Below are 19,913 nucleotides of genomic sequence, written 5' to 3' on the forward strand. Positions count from 1 at the left end.
CAGAAAGCGACGCAGGTTCTGGCCCAGGCTCTCGTCATCTCACGCCTAGACTACTGCAACTCCCTCCTGGCTGGTCTACCTGCATGTGCCATCCGACCTCTGCAGCTCATCCAGAATGCAGCGGCTCGTCTGGTCTTCAACCTTCCTACATTTTCCCACACCACGCCGCTCCTCCGCTCACTTCACTGGCTTCCGGTAACTGCTAGAATCCACTTCAAGACAATGGTACTTGCTTACCATGCTGCGAATGGATCTGGCCCTTCCTACATCCAGGACATGGTTAAACCGTACACCCCAGCACGTGCGCTCCGCTCTGCATCATCCAAACGGCTCGCTGCACCCGCACTGCGAGGGGGACCCAAGTTCCCATCAGCAAAAACACGTGGGTTTGCTATCCTGGCTCCAAAATGGTGGAATGAGCTCCCCATTGAAATCAGGACAGCAGATAGCTTACACATCTTCCAGCGCAGACTGAAAACTCATCTCTTTCGACTCCACTTCAAGCGATAGAATTACTAACAAAGCACTTATGTACTAATAAAGGACTGGCTTATCTAAAGCCAGTTGAGTAGCACTTGAAATGTTTTAGCTCTATGAAACCTGATGTACTTATATGATTCTGTTTTCTTCAAGTTTGTATCTTATTGGTTGAACGCACTTATTGTAAGTCGCTTTGGATAAAAGCGTCAGCTAAATGCAATGTAATGTAATGTAATAATAATGTAATACTTTCCTCTTGGTGTTGTACTTCTTGTGAGGTAATGCATGTACAGAACCTTATTTTATATATTTTTGTTTAAAAGACAGTTTTACTGAAAACACTTCAATAACATATTTCTTTCATTTTTTCTTATGATGTTTTTATGAACTAAACCCATTTCCTCTGTGAAAAACCTATTTATCGAGAAACCTGATTATAATCTGGGGTTTGAACTGTCATGACCCCAAAGTAGAAAACATGGCCAAAAGTGTTGAAAACGGAAACCCTAAACCTCCAGGAACCCACCAACATTTTATTTTTTAAATAAGTTGAACAAAAAGGGTGCAGCACAATGTGTATTCCTCTCCTCTTTATTCGGTGCAGCAGTTGTGAACATCAGCTTACATTCAGACATTGTTGAGGGTAAGTGTACTTTTTTTTTTTTTGCCCGATAACATCTACATTCAAACCCTAGATTACTTTTATTAATAATAATACACTACATCAAGACTAAAGCAGATGGAAAACTGACAACAATGCTAAGTGTTCTTGAGCACCGATTTAAGCAATAAATAGTGTGGAGGCAGGTGTGTTACGGTTTGTTACTGGTATTATAAAATTGTTTGAATAGTACTATCTATTTGTTGATCTGCTAACTTGTATAACATTTAGACAAATATATCTTCATAAAGATGCTTCACCCATAACTCTGAACATTCATAACATTCTTAATTTTTTGTAATAAAAAATATAGCTCACATTAGACTGAGAAAAAAACAAAAAAAACTTGAATATTCAAGTATAATATAAAAAGACATTCACCCCAGGAAAATACTGTTGGCTTCTTCCATAACTCCGAATGATATGTGAGGAAATCCAGTTTTTAACCTGAAAATACAAATGTTTGTCTTTTGTTTTTAAACCTGTAAAGTGTGTTTTTATTCCCCGACTCTGGGGCGCATATGTCGGGAAGTTATTGTTGATTTATTGAAGGAATCTGGTTATTGAGCTGCCCGGGGTATTTCTCAAACCTCCTCTCTGCCTCCTCGCTGAATGCATCACCTGTAGGGATGAAGAAAGCAACAATAATATGTATTTACTTGAATACTAATACAATCACAAGTATCTGGGCCCATTAAAGTTGTATAAACGATAGAAATATTGATAAAATAACAAACAATAATCCGAAAACGAGCACCACTTACAACATTTACTAATTTGGTCGTTTTTTTTGACTGCTTACCAATGTGGCAGTTATGTAGCCAGATTCGATGTCCGTCATATTTGCAGTTACATTTCATGCAGTTGTTGGTGAAGTCGCTCTCAGCCACTTCGTAATTTGGGTTAATCACAATCTGTGTAGAAACATAAAAAAACATTTTTGTAACAGGGTAGACAATCACAGAGATTAAAACACAACAGTACATTACACAAACATTATTGTGGTATTTGCTTTGTGAACGTGATCACCTGCAGGATGTAGTTTCCAGGTTTGACGTCTGTGATGTCGATCCACTGGCAGTCGATGTCGTGACGGTACAAATCCCAGCAGCCCACAGTGATGCCCTGATTCCCAAAGTTGGCGCACTCGTAGCGCTTAGAAACACCTGAGGGGCAAAATGATTAACTTAGTTTTGAATTAAGCCGTCTAAGGACAAAGGGAGTGTTTTGTTGCATAGATTGAGGCACATTTGTAGTTTGTAATATTGTGCTATTAACATAAAATTGAATTTGTTTTGATCAGACTCACCCTCCTGACAGTCTGTGTCCTCCAGACAGAAGCTGGCTTTGTGTCCCTCGGCCACTTTGGTACCGTTTCCGCTCAGCAGATCATAGTGGGTGAAAATGTCCATGCTGTGGTAGTGGCTGTAAAATACAGAGACAATTTCAAAATAAAAAAAATCTTCATTTCAAATCTGTAAACTAGCATCTCCTAAACAATTTTATTCCACGCCCTTCAAAAACAATGTTTACACTTAAAGTAGAGAACCAAATATCCCAGGGCCGTTTCTTCCTATTGGCGGACTATGTGGATGCATAGGGCCCCCGCGGCCACTAGGGGGCCCCCAAGCTGAAAGTTCAGGTCCAGCCTCAATACATTTGGGGAGAATTAAAATTAGCCGTCTGTATTTGTAGACAGTGAAGGATTAAGCTTAAAAATCAAATGTAGGATATAAACACAACTAAACTGCAATGATAGCAAAGCTGCGGCTTGTATTTGTGGAATAATAAAGTCAAAATCATCGTTGGGCTGTCACCCAATGAATGGCGTCTGAGGAAGATGAAAAATGTAAATTAAACATTGCTTGGTTTTCGTAAATTTAGCCTGTTTTCCTCTTAAAGTATAACAGATTGATGCATCTCCACAGATCATCTTAAAGGCTTCGGAATCCCCCCATTGTAGTTTGGAAAAAATAGGGCCTCCAAACAGCATCTTGCATAGGGCCCCCAAAAAGCTAGAAACGGCAATATCCCATGAAATCTGATGTATTTCTGGATGAAAAAAGATGAAGAGCAATAATGGGTGTGTATTCTAAGACCTGTTAAATGAAGACAACATTACCCATGACAGGCGTGCCAGACCCAGGAGTGTCGCCCAGCTTTGGGCTTGAAGTCAGCTCGGCCGATGTTGTGTATCTGGGAGGAGAAGCGCAGCAGGCGGCGGTGACCGTACGGCCAGTTGGCCTGCGCTGCCGTCTTTGAGAGGCAGTCCTCCTCCGCAGCGCAGTAGAGCATGTGCAGAGGACGGTCCTCGATGTAGACCGTCTGCTGGACCAGCGACGCGTTCAGAACCAGATCAGAGGCCGCTGCACACAGGAGGAGTATTCATATTATAATGGATTGCATTTACTCAGTATACAGTATTTATTTGACTGTACCTTATTTACTTTTATTTCTGTTTTATCTTGTTTTTCTTATTCCTGTTTATTATGTGAATCATTATGTCACAATTGTATTCTTTCTGTGTCTTAAGTATAGTATGTTGCATTGTGAAAGAAGCCTGGGACTTCGGATTTTCATTACCAAAACTACGTTGTACCTTTTGTGCATATGACAATAAAGCCTTTGAATCTTTAGATCTGGAATCAAGTATGATAATCAATTATATAATATGTATATTATATATATTTTTCCTTTAGTTTCTGTCACTCACTGTCAGAGCAGATGACTCCTGCTGCAAACTTTGCCGCTGCTTTCTGGCAACTGACTGTTTTGTGGTGCTGACACTGACTCAGAGACATCTCGTTTCCTGTGCACTTCACGCCGCTCATTATCATCTCCGTCACATTGCTGCTGTCCCAGTACCAGGTCTCCTTAGATGGGGATAGACAAACGTGCAAACAGAGAGAAACACGGTGCATCGATCAGGAAAGAGCCTTTCAGAGAGTTCAGTTAGATGTTGAAAACAGTAGATGTTCAGGACTCGTTTATGGCTGCAGGATGATGACAGTGTAACAATCAGTTTATGATCACTGCAGGAGGAAAAAGTTCTGCAGATATTGAAATATTAAAAACAGTCCTTATACCCAGCAGTGTATGAAGTATTAAGAATAAACCCCACCTTCAACAAATGCAACATTGAAGTGATTTAGTTCTTTTTCTTAGGATTTTGGATGGAAACTTTTGTATAACGATTGTTTTTAAACTGTTGGATTGCTACTTTGACTTTAGTAAAGATCTGGAAACTTCTTTCACCACAGCATCTCATCCTGTTACGAATACATTTGTTCCACTTCTCACAGAAGAACAAATCTCTTCATTCTTTGTTTGTCCTACTTACAGTGATGGCATGCATGGAGTATCCGAGCCCTAGCTGCCTGCACACCACCATGGCTTCCTTTGTGGTCCAGCCTGCGCTGCACACTGTGCCCCACTTGGAGCCCACCTGAACCTCCACCCGGCCCTCATACGTGGTCCGGCCGCCCACTATCCGGATCTGCAGAAAGGCCCTGCTGGGAGTCAGTGACGGGACACACTTCCTGTCCTGTCTCTGAACTGTCTGGGCTCAAGCTAACATCATATACAGTCCTCCAGAAGTGGACAATGTTTATTGAAGCAGCAGTTTTGGTTAGATTTTCTAGGCGGGAGAGTGTTTTCCAGTTGAGGTCACCACTTCAGCTCGAGTGGTGAGTAGCTTTGAGTTTGATTAGAAACTTCATGTGAGTCTGGTTTGACAGCCCACATAAAAAAGACCACAACAGTATCGTGTTCTTCCATGTAGGAAAAGTAGCTTCTACCCCAATATGAAACGTATAATCTACTGTCAGACATTAAAGGGATAGTTCAAACCATGTGAACCAAAATGTAGCACGATAGTTTAAGAACTATGTTTGAATGTGTTACCAGTTCTAATAACAGGTTTTAGTATGCTACACATATAAGGTAATATGTGACTGAACACAGAAGTATTGGATATATTTGAACACATATGCAAAGCACTAACTGTATTCAGTTGGGTATATTTGCACATGTCAAATATACCAAAAGGCAGCTGTGCTCTGCTGCAGGAGGTTTGCTTTAGTGCTGTTAGTAACCTACTTGCACGCCCTGGTTAGCGTAGCCCAGGCCCAGCTGCCTGCAGGCCACCATGGCCTCCCTGGTGTTCCAGGTCTCTCCACAGATCAGACCCCAGCTCAGCGTCCCGTTAGAGTCCAAGCTCAGCACCTCCAGACGGCCTTCGTAACGGGTCCGTCCTCCTGCGAGCCGGATCTGTGCGGGGCCGAGGGTTAGAGACCAGGAAGCAGAGCATAGATACACAAGGGCCAGGCTGGATAGAAAGTCTACCTTTATCTCTGGAAGGTTTGTTATTTTACATTTGAAATGTAACATGGTTTAAATGCATGTAAGTCGAATTGAAAACTATCATAAAGATAAAAGGGAAGACTTTTCATTCCACTAAATCCAGCCTGAATGTGTATCCAAAGGAAACATGGAATAGAGTATGATTTGGGTAAATACAAACTGCACAACCAGAAATACTCTGTGTTAAAAGGAAATTGCTGCTGTCCCAAAAAAATACTTTGTGTTCATTAATTTCTAAACCATAAATTAATTCGGAGCTGAGCGGGTTTCAAGCTACGGACCTGGTTTAGAATATATTGAACAAAATGTCATGTTTTTTTGTGAAAGCAGTGAAAAAGCATTGGTTGTGAGAAACATTTGAGATTTCTCTGGTCTAAATCTCAAGTTAGGGAAAACCAAAAGGAATTTTAGAGCAAGAAAAAAAGGAAATACAAGACAAGACATTATAATGTGTTTGCCTATGCTACATTCATGAAAGCGTAAGAAAGTAAAAAAGAAATTCACAAGTAATCTATATAATTTCTTGTACTGTCTAATGCAATACATAGTGTAATAACAGTATAAACCATTCAATCAGTTTTCGAACTCTTCCTCAAATTTGAAGCACAGTTTAAAGATGAACGTTGTAGTAAAGAGGTTCAGCTCTGACCGAGTGCTCCACGCCCATGTAGGGCACGTTGCAGCGGACAGCCGCGTCCTCCACGTGCTGACAGTCCTCCGATGTGATGTTTTTAAAGGGGCAGTTCCAGATGGATCTCTCCTGGCCGACACACTTCACCTCGTTCATGTAGATCGGACCAATTCCTGTACAGAAAGACAGAAATGAGCTTTAAAGTGAAAGATGGTCAACTTTTTTATGGATTTAGTTTTAAGTTCAAAGCGAAGCGATGGTCTGGATCCATTCTCTCCACTTTTATATTTACAGCTCCTTGAGTAAACAATACATATAAAGCTGACAAAACCTGACTTTCAGATATAAGATATGTGTATACTAAGATTCTACTTCTATCAGATGAAGATTAATTGAATTAGGTCATTTAAAAATCTATTATATTAATTAATAACAAATAGGTGTTTCAAAATAAAGTAAGTTGTAATGGGGTACAACTGGGAAAAGTACAAATCATGCACATTTCAAAGCTTTATGAAAAATTGGGTGCAGGTGAATTCACTGTTTAATTTAACCGCCAAACTAAATCAAAATGTCACAGGCAACAGATGAGTTTGATTCAAAAACTCCATTGTAGCAATTTTCTTTCATCTTTAATATGTACAATTTCATGGATACAAAATTAAATGCATTTTAGTAAAGACCATAAAAAGCCACAAAAAGGCATTTTTAAATTGAGGTTTTTCAAATTTGTATTGCTGTAATGTTTAATTTGTATATGTTTCCACAAAGAACTACAAGTTATGGGGGATCCAGTCTTGAATGCCTTTCAAACTACATACAACACTTTTTAGCCTGAGGCATGTTTGCTGAGCATGCATGTTCCCCGTCAGCGACACCCTGGTTTACATTCACCCACTAAACTCACTCCATCACTGCACCATGAGCTGATTGTATTCTGACATTTCTGAGGTGACGTTAAGGAAAGTTTCCCAGATTAATTCAACCAGGTGGTCTCTGAGCATAGAGAAGGTTGAAAGAGTCTCTTCCCCCAACTTCCTCTGTGGTAGAAATCCTGATGTACACACACGAAAGAAGACATCCCCACCCAGCGGTCCCGAGAAATGCCCTTCAAAAGACCGTTTGTTTCTTCTTTAGTGGAATCTCCGGGCAGTTTACATAAAACTACACATACCTCCATGTTCTCAAGACAAACACACACACTAAGACAAATATTGTAATACTTATCATAATGCGTTTAATACAATTTTATCCAGACACAAGATGGATTTATAAAATTCATGAAATGTTCCAAATCCTCTTTCATGCCTTTGTTTCTTGTCTTTCTTCATGCACAACATTCCTTTACTTATTAAAATAAGCTCCAAATGAGGAATCAGTTCAGGAATGTGCCCTCCTTTTGAGAACAGATTGTCAGAGATGACCTGAGAGAAAAGACAGACTGTAGATGGACAGCTGATGACTGACCTGAGGACAGTTATACACTTCAGCAGTTAAGAGGGATTGAATGCAAATCGCAGAATTGGCTTTGCTTGCGGAAATGTGTCAATTACAATTGAACCATTTTGTCATATTCAAGCGTGTCTGTTATATTTGTATTGAAGTCCATAGCATCTCATCATGGTTGCATCACTTTAAATTATAAACCATCACTGGACAAGTAAAACCTCAGTTAGTAGAGCTGAGAGGTTAGCTGACATGGAAACGTATCTATGAATGCAGGGCAAACCTTTGGACCTTTGTACAGGATGGAGCGCTGCCTCTTCAGAAGGCGTGCCAAATCACACTTTGGTTGAATTTCCCAATATTTTTTGAGCCTCATCTCAAACACAGGTTGACTACTTCCTTTCCACTTATCACTGGACTTTTGTCTGAAGCTACAACGTCTTTAACTCCAACCATCAGTGGTTCCCAAACGTTTTAGTTTTGTTTGAGAATATTACCTTGGTTGCTGATTGGCTAATGGTTACACAAGCCAAAAAATCGTTATGACATCATAAAGTGGCCAAAATCTGATCAGCTCATTTTCAGACAGGTTTTTATAGAAATGGATCAGGACAAAAAGAGAGCAAATCTTTTTATTCGGAAACTTTCCGAATCTCTTTACACAGAGGGGAAACATGTTGATGAAGAAAAGACATGAAAAAGTGGATTTCGCATAATAGGTGACCTTTAAGTGAGAGTTTAGATGTTGTCATGAAGTCATACAGTGTTTTTCCTTACCTTGTCCCATGCGGGCTCCGGTGAGAGCCTCCTTGGCGCTGCCGAAGCCGAGCTCCCTGCAGACGACGCTGGCCGACTGCAGGCTCCAGCGATCGTCACACACCGTGCCCCACTCGTTGCCCTTCAGCACCTCCACCCGACCCTCACCCAGCTTGGCACCTCCCTTCAGCCTCACGTTGTTCTGGAAAACCAGTACACACGTTAAAGTTAGTATGAGCAGACTGGCCAACATTGGCAATCATTTGGCTCTTTGGCTATTATTGGGTAATAATATTAATAACTGGGTAATGGAGATATATATACAGAGGATTTTATTTGCAATTTTGCCCAATATGTGGAGACAGGACAGATAAGACTGGAAAGGTAAAGAAAGGGGACATCGTGCAGCAATATCTTTTATTATTTTTAATATTTTATAATGTTATTATAGTTTTCTTAAAATGCTTCTCTATCTGTGTTTTTTAATTTTTGTTTTACTTTTATGTATGCACCATGACAACAAGTCAAATTCCTCTTACGTGTCAACCTACCTGGTAATAAATAGGTAATAATTCTGATTCTGATAAAACAAATGAAAACCTGAAGATATTTGTTGCCGTTAACTTCCAGAGTACATTTTGACGGAAAAAGCACAGGTGCAAATAATAAATAAATATTGGCTACAGGCTCAAAGGTGCTTCAGGTTTCTCATACTGGCATGCTAGCTCACTGTCATGGCTTATTGGGACACATGTTATATGTTACAGCTGTGTTTTATTCCTACAATGACAAGTCAAAATGTGAAAAACGAGCTGCCTTACCGATATTTTAGGTTTCTTTTTCAAGCCGTTGTTTTGAATGAACAGCGGCCCCGGCATGCAGCTGACAACGGCCGGCATGCCACCCTCGCAGCTGGACGTTGCGTTGGGCTTGCTGAACTCCAGAGGACAGGCTGCCAGGTGGATCTCTGTGCCTGCACACGCTACCGAGTGGACGTGGAAGTGATTCTTCTGACGCTCCAAATACAACCTGGAGGAAGCAGAGACAGGGACTGTGAAGTCTGAAAAAATGTACTGTGTCCAAAATCCATACCAAATGTGTATTATATACTTATCACTATAGTATGCTGTATAAACTAAAATATCAATATCTAAATAAACTTTGGCAAGAGACACTAAAATAGTAATTTTTTCAGTTTTGTAACTTTTTTTTAAGATGTTCAGCACCAATCAAAATGTATTATCATTTCTGTTCAGCTGTGAGCAGCATCTCCATTAACAGCAAATAACATTACTAATTGTTGTCTCTTGGTTTTACCACACTACAAACTCAAAACATTCATCGAATTAGTATATGTTTTAGATTTGGGACAATGCAAATGATTAAATAAATGAAATGATGCGTTACTAGCATTAAAAGTAGACAGTGACAATTAACAATATGACAATCTGAAAAAACTAAAACAGATATATAACTAAAAAGACCACACAAATAAATGAATGACGTAGCTCCTGATCTACAAAGGAACAAACATGCACACCCACCACCTGCTCATGTTATAGTAAGAATAACATCATCCTCACACAAATTACCAAAGATATTGTCTAAATTAATATGAATACTTTGAACAAAAGGAAAAACAAAAGCTTAATATGTAGTCACAGTTTGGTGGATAAAGCTTTTTGTTATTTTGTTCTGAAACCAACCACAATTTCAGGGCAGGTGCTCGCACTGGAGGTGTTGGGTCTACACTTGTTTTGGGGAAGTCTAAAGGACATTTGTTTGTGAGACTTCTGGAAGTGTTTTGGTTATTTACCGACCAAACTGTTTATCCTAAGATTACCTTTTGCCAGGACTGCTCTGTTTAGTCTTAGAGTTAGCTTTAGCTTTGGGTGTCTGCCTGCAAGGTAAACACGGGTTAGACCGCACAGTTAGGAAGAGACAAATGAGGTGACAAAGTGAAAAAAATCATAGTAACAAAAGGTTACATGATGCACAATTATGTTAAATGTAATGACACTCTTCAAAAGGATGTGCCCTCTTCAACATTTACAATACAGTCTTTAACACATTTCAGTATACTTTTAAATTGTATGTTATACTTAAAAGTCACACAGATTTGTTGTAGGTGACACATCCATTCAAAAAAGATATGTATATAAACACAAATGGGAATAAAAAGTTATTTTGATACGTTTCATCATGACAGACCCATATACACTGCATGGTCAAAGTATGTGGACAATCTTCGACATACTCTGGTGTAGTTTTGGAAAATTATTAAAGGAATAGTTCAGATTTTTTTAAGTGGTGTTGTAACCGGAGCTTTTCTAAAGTCAGTGAATTACACTTATAGTAGTACAGTAGAGGCAGAGGTAGATGTTTGGAGAAACAGACAGGAGTACCAGCAGAAAGCTAAATAATGTATCGCTTTATGTTTTGCTTTCCGTGCTGGTATTCCTGTCTGTTTTTCAAAACCGCCATCTATTGTAACTCACTGACTATGTACCTCGAGGAACTGGAAGTAGACCAAATGGTTTTACTGTTTAGCTGTCCATATACCTTTGGCCATGTAGTGTATGACATGTAAAGCATGATCATTAACATTATGTTTGTTAGTAAAAAAAATAGGCTACCATGATTGTAGTTTTTCTATCGTTCCAATGTGAACCTCAAGTTACCACATTGATTTAGTTTGGCGTATGGCATTGCTTTTAGATTTTAGAGGTAGGTGTAATAGTTAAAGCATGATATTAAATGGTAATATCATGAACAACAAACAGTCTATGTTAGTGGGTTATTCACTTTTATCCAATACAGTTGTTAGAATAGAAGAGTTTTTTTGTAGAAATAATGAGAAAACTCAACATCCAAGCAAGGCAAACGGTACTTTAAGCAAGATAACTAAAATCTAGAACCTATTCACATGCTGCACATCATGATACTATGATATTAAAAAGAAAGGACAACTAGCTAAAGAGAGGCGCTAAATGGTTATTGTCTACTACCTACAGGAAACCCACTGTCTAAACTACAGTTTGCAGACGGTGGGTTTTCCGGTGACAGTGTACCTTCCACCGGCTGAAACATTAACCTTTGGCCTGGAGACCTTCTCAGCTGCTCGCTTTTTCAGACGTCTGCAACAGTGAGACATCCAAATTCATCACATAGAGGAGTGAGACTACATGCAAACACACACATATACACAGTCTGCAAATATATACACACACACACACATACTGTCTCTGGGCTCCAAACACATGTCTTTAAGGTAAGAAGTACTGGAGGGTCAGCGCCGCGGTGAATAACATTTTTGACATTCCACAAGTTCTCCAGTATATCATGTTACAGACTTCAGGTCAACGAGGTATGATCACAATTACAGAACCATTTCAACTATTCAGAACTACGGAGGCTGTCTTGAGTCTCATGCCGTTACAACTGATTAATAAATACAGTATCTACGTGTTAATGGCTGGCGCTCTCTACCTCATTGTATTTGAGAAGAAATATGACCAGCTCTCTTGCTTCGTGCATTCTTGGCAAAGATAATCCCTTAAATATTCCTCAAAATCTATTAAGACTCATGAAAATCCTCCTTTTCATTAAACTTGGTACTGGTTTCAGAATACTTATTTTAATGCAGACAGAAATTGGGTATGGTTTAAGTCCTTTTTATCTGAAGGGTCTTAGTTTTGTGTGTGTTAACGATGAATCTTCCACGCAAGCCAAAGTTGCTCATAGAACTTAGACCGATTAGAAAAAGGTCTCGTATTTAGTCACTATAAATATATATACAGTACATATGCTTCGTAAACAATATAAGAAATGACTCCATAAACTTTCATTTTTATGCAGATGATACCCAATTATATATCTACTGATCAAGCCAGATCAACCAAGCAAATTACTAAACTTTAAGCATGCCTTAACGAAGTAAAGAAACTGGATGACCTGAATAACACAGATGGTATTTTACACCTACAAAATGCAGTATCTAAAGATTATTGTCTCTGTATGTACATTTCAAGGAATACAGTAAAATGTAAACCTGGATTCAACTTTAAAACAATTGTGAAAAGTCGGTTTTCCATCTTCAGCCCCTGTTAGACTATGTAACCCAAAAAGACTAAATAAGGACAGACAACACAGAACAGATTGACTGTTGGTTAATGTATGTTGGCTTCTTTCCAGTCGTTGTTGTCTGTTCATTATGTGACCTCTCGCCCCAAACCCGGATCATTCCCCTGAGCCTCAGCCTTCACACACATTTGAGAGAAAACACACATTTCCCCTCAGACTACTGTGAACCATCTGAATAAAACTGCTTCAGCTGGAGGGCAGCCAGGAATGTGTGCAGTCATACTGGAAGAACAAACTCGGTAAAAAAAGTGGAGGTCTGCAAGTGCACCTAAAATATCACTGGTTTGTCTAAAGTCAATATAGTTTCGTACATTGTTGTAACCTGACCTTTTAATGTTTGGTTTCTGCCCAAGTGTGCAATATTACACATAACATATAAGACGTACCTAATATAGATCCTGATTTTAGGGCAACAACTAACAATTATTTTCATTCATGGCTGAAACAATTTGCTGATTTTAGGATTAGTAGATCGAGAGAGAAAACATTTTTCTTTCTAATATAATCACAAGGTGAATAACTACAATTGTATTAAAATGGCAATATGAACTAGTATATTATAATGTTTATCAGTGAAATGAAGAGAATGATGATGCAAAAAGTATCAATCCCTCATTGATAATAAAGTGCAGCAGTGGCTCAGTCAGTAGGGGATTGGACTGTGAGCCGTAGGGTCGCCGGTTCAAGTCCCCGACTAGACCTAAAAATGGAGTGTGGACTGCTACTTGGAGAGGTCCCAGTTCACCTCCTGCCCTGCTGTGGTGCCCTTGAGCAAGGCACCGGACACCCCCCTTCCCCCTTCACTCCCATTGCTCCTACTAGTACTAGACTCCTGGTACTAGGATGGGTTAAAAGCAGAGAACACATTTCACTGTGTGTGCTCTGCATGTGTGACCATTAAAGAGGGTTTCATCCCTCCCAATATAAAAACAAATATATATATATATATATAAGTGTGTTGTCTGTTAATAGTCTTTTCTTAACTATCAGTGCCAAAGAAAGCCCTGCAGATGAAAAACATGATGGACAAAACACACTTTGGTTGCACTTTTCCATCTCTGCAGGCACGTCCTGTTAAAGTGATAAAACAAACCAAGAATATGAAATATGTGACCTGACCAAGACATACAAAAAAAGGTTGTGTTTTTTTGTATATCAAGAGGCACATGGAAGAGAACAATCATCATGTGCTTTGTTGTTCAGCTGCAGTTCTGGCAGATGGTAGAAAAGGTTTCAGTAAACAGAAGTTCCTATAATGTCCACTCTTTAGGGAACAATGTCTACAAATCCTGCTTGTGGTTCGGTTACATTGTTGCCACTTTGTTTTACAGACTAAAACCCAGGAATGTCAAACAGGCTGGAATCATCCCGAGTGAAGGAGAAAGTTACATCGTCAGAGCAAAGTGGCCTAATTCCCTCTGCTGGTTCATGGAAGCAAAGAAAGATCTAATAGTTTAATGTAGCTGCGTACACAAAACGATTAGACTGCCCCTTTGTTTGAGATGACGTAATTCCACATTTTGGGTTATGCACATCTGAGTCTAACCCCGATTTAGAATACTTTATTGTCTCTTAGATTTGCATAAACTGGAAACTTGTTTTGGGCACTTGCATAAGGCAAACTGCACATGACAATTATGCATCTTAACCACTGTCATATCCTTTTTTTTTTTTTAAATATGAGGCCATCACCAGCGGCAAGCCAGTTTAGCTTTGCTTGGCATTGACAGTAAAACAGGAAGCACCTATCATGCTGGTTAGCACACCTTACCTGTTTTACTCGCGTTATAGGCATTTCTTATCTTAATGGCAAACTAACAAGCTGCTAGCTGTAGCTTCTAATTGACTGTAAATACACAAGAGTTGTTCAAATCTTCTTATTTATCTTAACAAGAAAGCAAGTGAGTGTATTTCAAATTTCCAAAATATCAAATTATACCTTTAAGTTACCATGTAGATGAGCAACAGCCTATTTCCACTAAATTTACAAAATATAGGGTTAGATCAATCCTTTTACAATTTTGAAGACCTAATAGTCCATTCCTACTTTGCTGTCTGTGTAAAAAGTCACAGCTTTAACCTCATGAACCAGAATCAGATATTATTGGTGGAAGTCGAGCTATTATCTTACTTGTAGAAGTTCTTGTTGACTTTCCTCTCATGCGGGAATCCCAGCATGCCGCAGATCACATGAGTGTTTTTGATCGTCCATCTCAGGTCGCAGATCTGCGCCCAGCCGTCTTTATATTTCACTTCCACCACACCCTCCGTGATGGGCAGCTTCTTTCTGGCAGTGGTGACTACAGGCCGCAGCCGCACCTCCTCTATCTGTTTCTCATCCACCTGAGCCTGTTTGGAGAAAGTGGAGAACAATCAGATGTTTTTTTATAATAATAAATAATTCCAGATTCAAATTTGCTTCAAAATCAAAGCAGGTAAATTCGTTAAAAAAGGACACTGATGATTGATAGTTAAATGAGGTAAGGATGCTTAGAAAATCACATTGTCCTTAATGGATCATAAAGATTATACTGACACATGCATGCACACAGAAGCATGTCTCTATAGGACTCTTTAATGAGAGCAGCAGACTAAACAGTGGGCCACAGCCATTACAGACTACAATTCTAGGTCTAAACAGCTCATAAGTGGTAAACGTGATTCAGCCTTGCAATGAGTCACTTCCGCTGTGGTTTATTTGGAAACAAAACTGGCTCGTGGTCACAGATTAAAGTCTGGACGCCACATTTCACTGGGCCTGCAACTGGCAGGATAGAGTGAGAGTGGTTCTGCATCTGGAAGTCTGCCCACTTAACTCTTATGAAACCTTTTTTCATAAGACCCTTCTATGTAACAGAGACACATATATCCAGTCATTCAAGCTGTTTCCAGGAGTCTGAAAACAAGTCCCCGGTCCAACCTTGTTCACCTTGGACCAGTCAGCCATATTAATGGAGTTTTAAAACTGACTGCAATGATGGAACAATGCTACTTCAAGACACCACCAAACTGCTCCTTTATAAATGTTTTTATTGAGGGCTAAAAAGGACATTTTGTACGTTTGCCAGGCTCAGACACATAAAGAGCTGAGCTAATCAACAGAATGTGTGTAGCAGCTACAGGTGGCAAAGAGGCATTGAACTACTTCCATGCTGGTTAAATCTGACAGTATATAAACTGTGGGAGATTAGATTATAAGCCTGTATGATGAACCTCATTTTTACAGCAGCAAAATTAGGCTTGTGGTCACAAAATGTATATTGTTGTCTTTGGCACTGGCATAAAAGACAACAATAACGTCACACCAAAACAAAATAATGCATCTTATTCTTAACCAAATAAACCACAAAAACAGTATTGTAACAAAATTACGATTTCAAAAAAAATGTAATTCAGCAACTTACATCAATAACATTTGATTCCACAAATCCGGGGATCCTCTCGTCTTTGCACACCACTCCGGCGTCCTCATCGTGAGTGCAGTCACTGTTTCCCCAGCCGCGAGACTTGCAGGAGTCGATGCTCCTCTCTCCCCCGTTACACTGCACGTTGTCCAGCCAGATTTTCCCTGGACAGGCAGGAGACTGTCAGTGAGACTGCAGCACACTCCCAGGCCTGCGGAAAGTAATCATTCCAGGCCTGGAAGTGACACTTGGTTGCTTGAAATGTTGGTGCTCTGGGCACTCATGGCAGACAGTTCTTCACAGTACAATATAACTAACAGAAAATGATATGAGTGGATTATCTAAAGGTCCTCTGTGTATATCCAAACCTGTCATTTTGAACACCAAATAACCATATGACAGAGCACACAGTGTATTAAGTCAGAATCTTGACATCAGGAAGTGTTTGAGGTCACTCTTACCTTGGCCTTTGCCATATTTGGCGCTGTGGGTCCATCCTGTGGCTTCCACGAAGCCCAGTTGGCGACAGAGCACATTGGCGTTGGCTATCGCAAAGTCGTCATCACAGATGGTTCCCCACTCTCCCTTGTAAAAAAGCTCCACCCGACCCTCGTTGTGTTTCCTGGGGTATCCAGACAATCTAACCCTTAGCCGTTCGGTCTGCGGGGATGGAGACGGTGTGGGGGTCCGCGTGGGGGTCCGAGTGGCTGTGTTTGATGGTGTGGTCTGGGCCAAACAGCAAGGTAACAACAACCCAAACAAAAGAGAGACTGCTAACTTTTCCCTGCGTCTTGACTTCTCCATTGTTACAACTGCAAATAAAAAAAAGGAAAAGAGTAAGTCGACAATAAAAACATTTATACAGACCGGTAAGTCTCCCCTTTCTGCTCTTAATGTCTAAACGCACCCCTATTTCAAATGTATGTTTAACCTGGAGAAATCTGCTCAATCTTTGAAAACTTTTATGTACAGTTTTGATCATACCAGATGGGAAACAGCTGAAGTTCCCATCTAGTTGCCCTTCAAATGACCCTCCGGTTTGCCTAAATACCCTTTTGGGTCCCACAGCCCTGGTGCCCCCTAAATGAAACGTTTATACAAATAGCTTATAGTTAAAACCGGGAGTGTTCTGAAAGAGGGGCTGAAAAACACTCAGTACATAGTAAAGTAAGATTGATGAAATGTGATTCAAACCATCTGGTTAGTGTTAACTTGACTCAGATATGGGGGAGAATAACAGGGAAGATTCCAAAAATGCTTAGGCACAATCATGCTGACCACAAAAGTTACATGAATGTTTATATTATTGATATCAACAGCTGCACTTTGACTGGAAACTTTTCCTCTTTTAAGCAGCTTTGTTGTTCAGTTTTATTCATGGTTGTCGTGCTAGTTTCAGGATTTCTTTTTCCTATTGGTTAGTCATCATATTTTCTGATACAACAAGCTACCTTTTTCCCACAAAATGTTCACCCTGCTCTCTTAAACCTTCCTGTAGGGCACTGTTGTAGGGGGTTGTTCCTTCAGAGACACACATACAGTAGTGTGATGTGTTTGTACAGAAACCACAAACTTAAGGTGCCCTTTCCAAAACATGTCTGAGACTGACTGCGCAGTCTGAGTCCAATTTCACAGAGTATGGAAGGACACACGCGTTCACACTAAGCTTTAGTCTGCAGGGGCTTTTAAGGCTGAGCCACAATGTGTTGGTAATCCTTGAAAATATATGAAGAGTATGGTGGATTTTGAAATGTAAAACCCCAGCCGAGTTTGGCCAACCCTTTCCCAATGAAAGAAGATAGCAGCACTAGCTCAAATAGTTGCTAAATTAGAAAAAAAGTGGTCAAGTTTGCAACGCCGACACAGTCTGTCTTCTGAGCCACGCCACCATTTAAAACATTTCATTATTGCTTTTGTAGCCTTTGCTTTGTCACACACACACACACACACACACACACACACACACACACACACACACACACACACACACACACACACACACACACACACACACACACACACACACACACACACACACACACACACACACACACACACTTTGAAGCAGGGACTCTCCATACCAATGAGCTCATGGATCAGGTTTTGTGAAAGTCTCAAATCAACAAGCAGCAGCAGCAGTTCTCCAGCACAACATACAGAACACTTCGGTCATCACAAAGTCTTTTAATGAGACACTGAATGCACACATTCCCACCAAAACAAACATACAACTTTTGTCAAACTACGACTAATGCAAAGAAAAAATGTAACTGCCTTGTCACAACATGTATTTGACCTCATAGGAACTTTATATGAAAAAGCAGATATGTGCATGATCCACATTAACAGGAATACAATGGATGATGTAAGAACCTGAATTATAGATAAGGGATAAGACACTATAAAGAAGGGGAACAAATCGAAATGGAAACACGTGGTGGTCAAACATTTCCTAGAAAGAGAAAGTGCAATGCTTTGTTGTTTTTTCTGATCCACTTTACTGTTTTGTCCACATCCAAATCTCCAACTGTAGCATTGGGATGTAAACACAAACATTAAACAATATCACCATAATAATAGGGTAATCCTTTCCGATTGTTAAAGAATCAGAAAAACCCAACCACTGCACCCTTTCACCACTTATTTTCTGGAAAACAGATGCTACAGAGCATCCAGGCCAAAACCCATATATTGTGAGTGTGAGGAGTTCATTTTCGATCCTAACTAAACATATTTACCCCAATGATACATGATTATTGCAAAGTTCTATCAACACATTTGAGTACACCAAACAAGACATCTAGCAGCAGTGATTTCTGTGAAAACACTTCAGAATATTTTCCCAAGTCAATATTTGGCTTTGAAACACATTTAGTTTCCTGTTGCAACATTCCTCACATTTTTCTTCAATATTCAGCTTCCTAAAAGTGAAGGTTTGTTTTACTAATATACATACTATAAATGGGGCTTTAAAGCACTTTGATGCCTAACAGAGTTATCAAAGTAGTACATACTTTAAATACAATATATCAGGTAGAAGTTAATACTCAGATAGTGTACCTTGTTCTTTCAACTATAGAAACACAGCATGATAACTTTGTAAAAAATGTAAATTTTGCAGGAAAATCACTATTCTCTTCCTTTCAAACTACAACTAAACAAGTATAGCCATACCTTACGTTTCCAGTATGAGGAGGTTATAACGGTTCCAGTGGAAAAGGAGGGGGAGCTTGGTCTTGAATCTTTCTGATCTAGAAGTTCCTAAAGGACGAAAGGTGAATAAATATCCCAGAACTTGAGCTAATTCATCTCCTCCACCAAACAAGGGTCCAATTTGCGGGGCAGTGGTCCACCAAGCAGCCAATTACTCCTTCCAGCGTTAGTTACTCTCTGTAAATTGCCAGCTGTGCAGCCCTCACCGAGGAAGAGGAGGAGGAAGAGGCTGCGAGACCGAAGTGGGCTGGATTTATTCCCTGGAAAGACACTAACTCTTTCATGAATGGTTCTGTAACAGGCGGGCGGTCGTCTCTTGCATAAAAAAGACGTGCATTTCACTTATGTCACACGCAGGCTACGTGCCTGACAAATCGCAGATTTACTATCGGAAAAAAGCTGCAAATAGCTTCTTGGGAAAAGAGAATATTGACTGCAAAATCCATTAAATGTCCTCACATTGGCCCACAGCTTATATTGTATAATAGTCATGTTTATGGCTTTGTGCTAAAGTTGAAATGGTCATTTATGGCCTCATGATTTTGATACAGGTTGTTTGGGAACCTATTATTACTATAAGGGACCGATTAACCAAAACGCAGGTTGCCCCAATAAACCCAAAGTTAAATAATTCGATTTTTTGTGAAAATAAAATAACTTTTAATATTCTTACCGAATGTCCCACAGGAAGAAACACAAATCGAAATATCGTCCCTGACGCTTGTAGCCGTTAACGGTCACAAGCTAGCAAGTGAGTTAGCTTGCTCATTAGCAAACATTTTAAGTATGCCAACAGCACTTTCTCCCATAATTAACG

At 39.8% G+C, this 19,913-nt stretch overlaps 1 protein-coding gene across 6 annotated transcripts; it reads right to left on the reverse strand.

Moving 5' to 3' along the window:
• Nucleotides 1–1,353: 1,353 nt before the first annotated feature.
• Nucleotides 1,354–19,313, reverse strand: loxl3b (lysyl oxidase-like 3b). Of its 6 annotated transcripts, XM_034235487.1 has the most exons (17): nt 19,058–19,313; nt 16,345–16,695; nt 15,884–16,047; nt 14,611–14,828; nt 11,408–11,473; nt 10,180–10,236; nt 9,158–9,365; nt 8,358–8,538; nt 6,153–6,307; nt 5,240–5,410; nt 4,482–4,637; nt 3,855–4,014; nt 3,264–3,507; nt 2,451–2,566; nt 2,171–2,307; nt 1,944–2,055; nt 1,354–1,762 (listed from the first exon to the last, which is right to left on the reverse strand). In XM_034235487.1, the coding sequence occupies exons 2-17, from the start codon at nt 16,685–16,687 to the stop codon at nt 1,674–1,676; spliced, it is 2,577 nt and encodes an 858-aa protein (XP_034091378.1). In that variant the 5' UTR covers nt 16,688–16,695; nt 19,058–19,313; the 3' UTR covers nt 1,354–1,673. The 6 variants fall into 6 exon arrangements, with proteins under 6 accessions (XP_034091378.1, XP_034091375.1, XP_034091374.1 ...); XM_034235484.1 differs by lacking the exon at nt 5,240–5,410; XM_034235483.1 differs by lacking the exon at nt 4,482–4,637 and having other exon boundaries at nt 19,063–19,312.
• Nucleotides 19,314–19,913: the final 600 nt, after the last annotated feature.

The sequence above is a fragment of the Gymnodraco acuticeps genome, unplaced genomic scaffold, assembly GCF_902827175.1.
Source record: "Gymnodraco acuticeps unplaced genomic scaffold, fGymAcu1.1, whole genome shotgun sequence".
NCBI lineage: Eukaryota > Metazoa > Chordata > Actinopteri > Perciformes > Bathydraconidae > Gymnodraco > Gymnodraco acuticeps.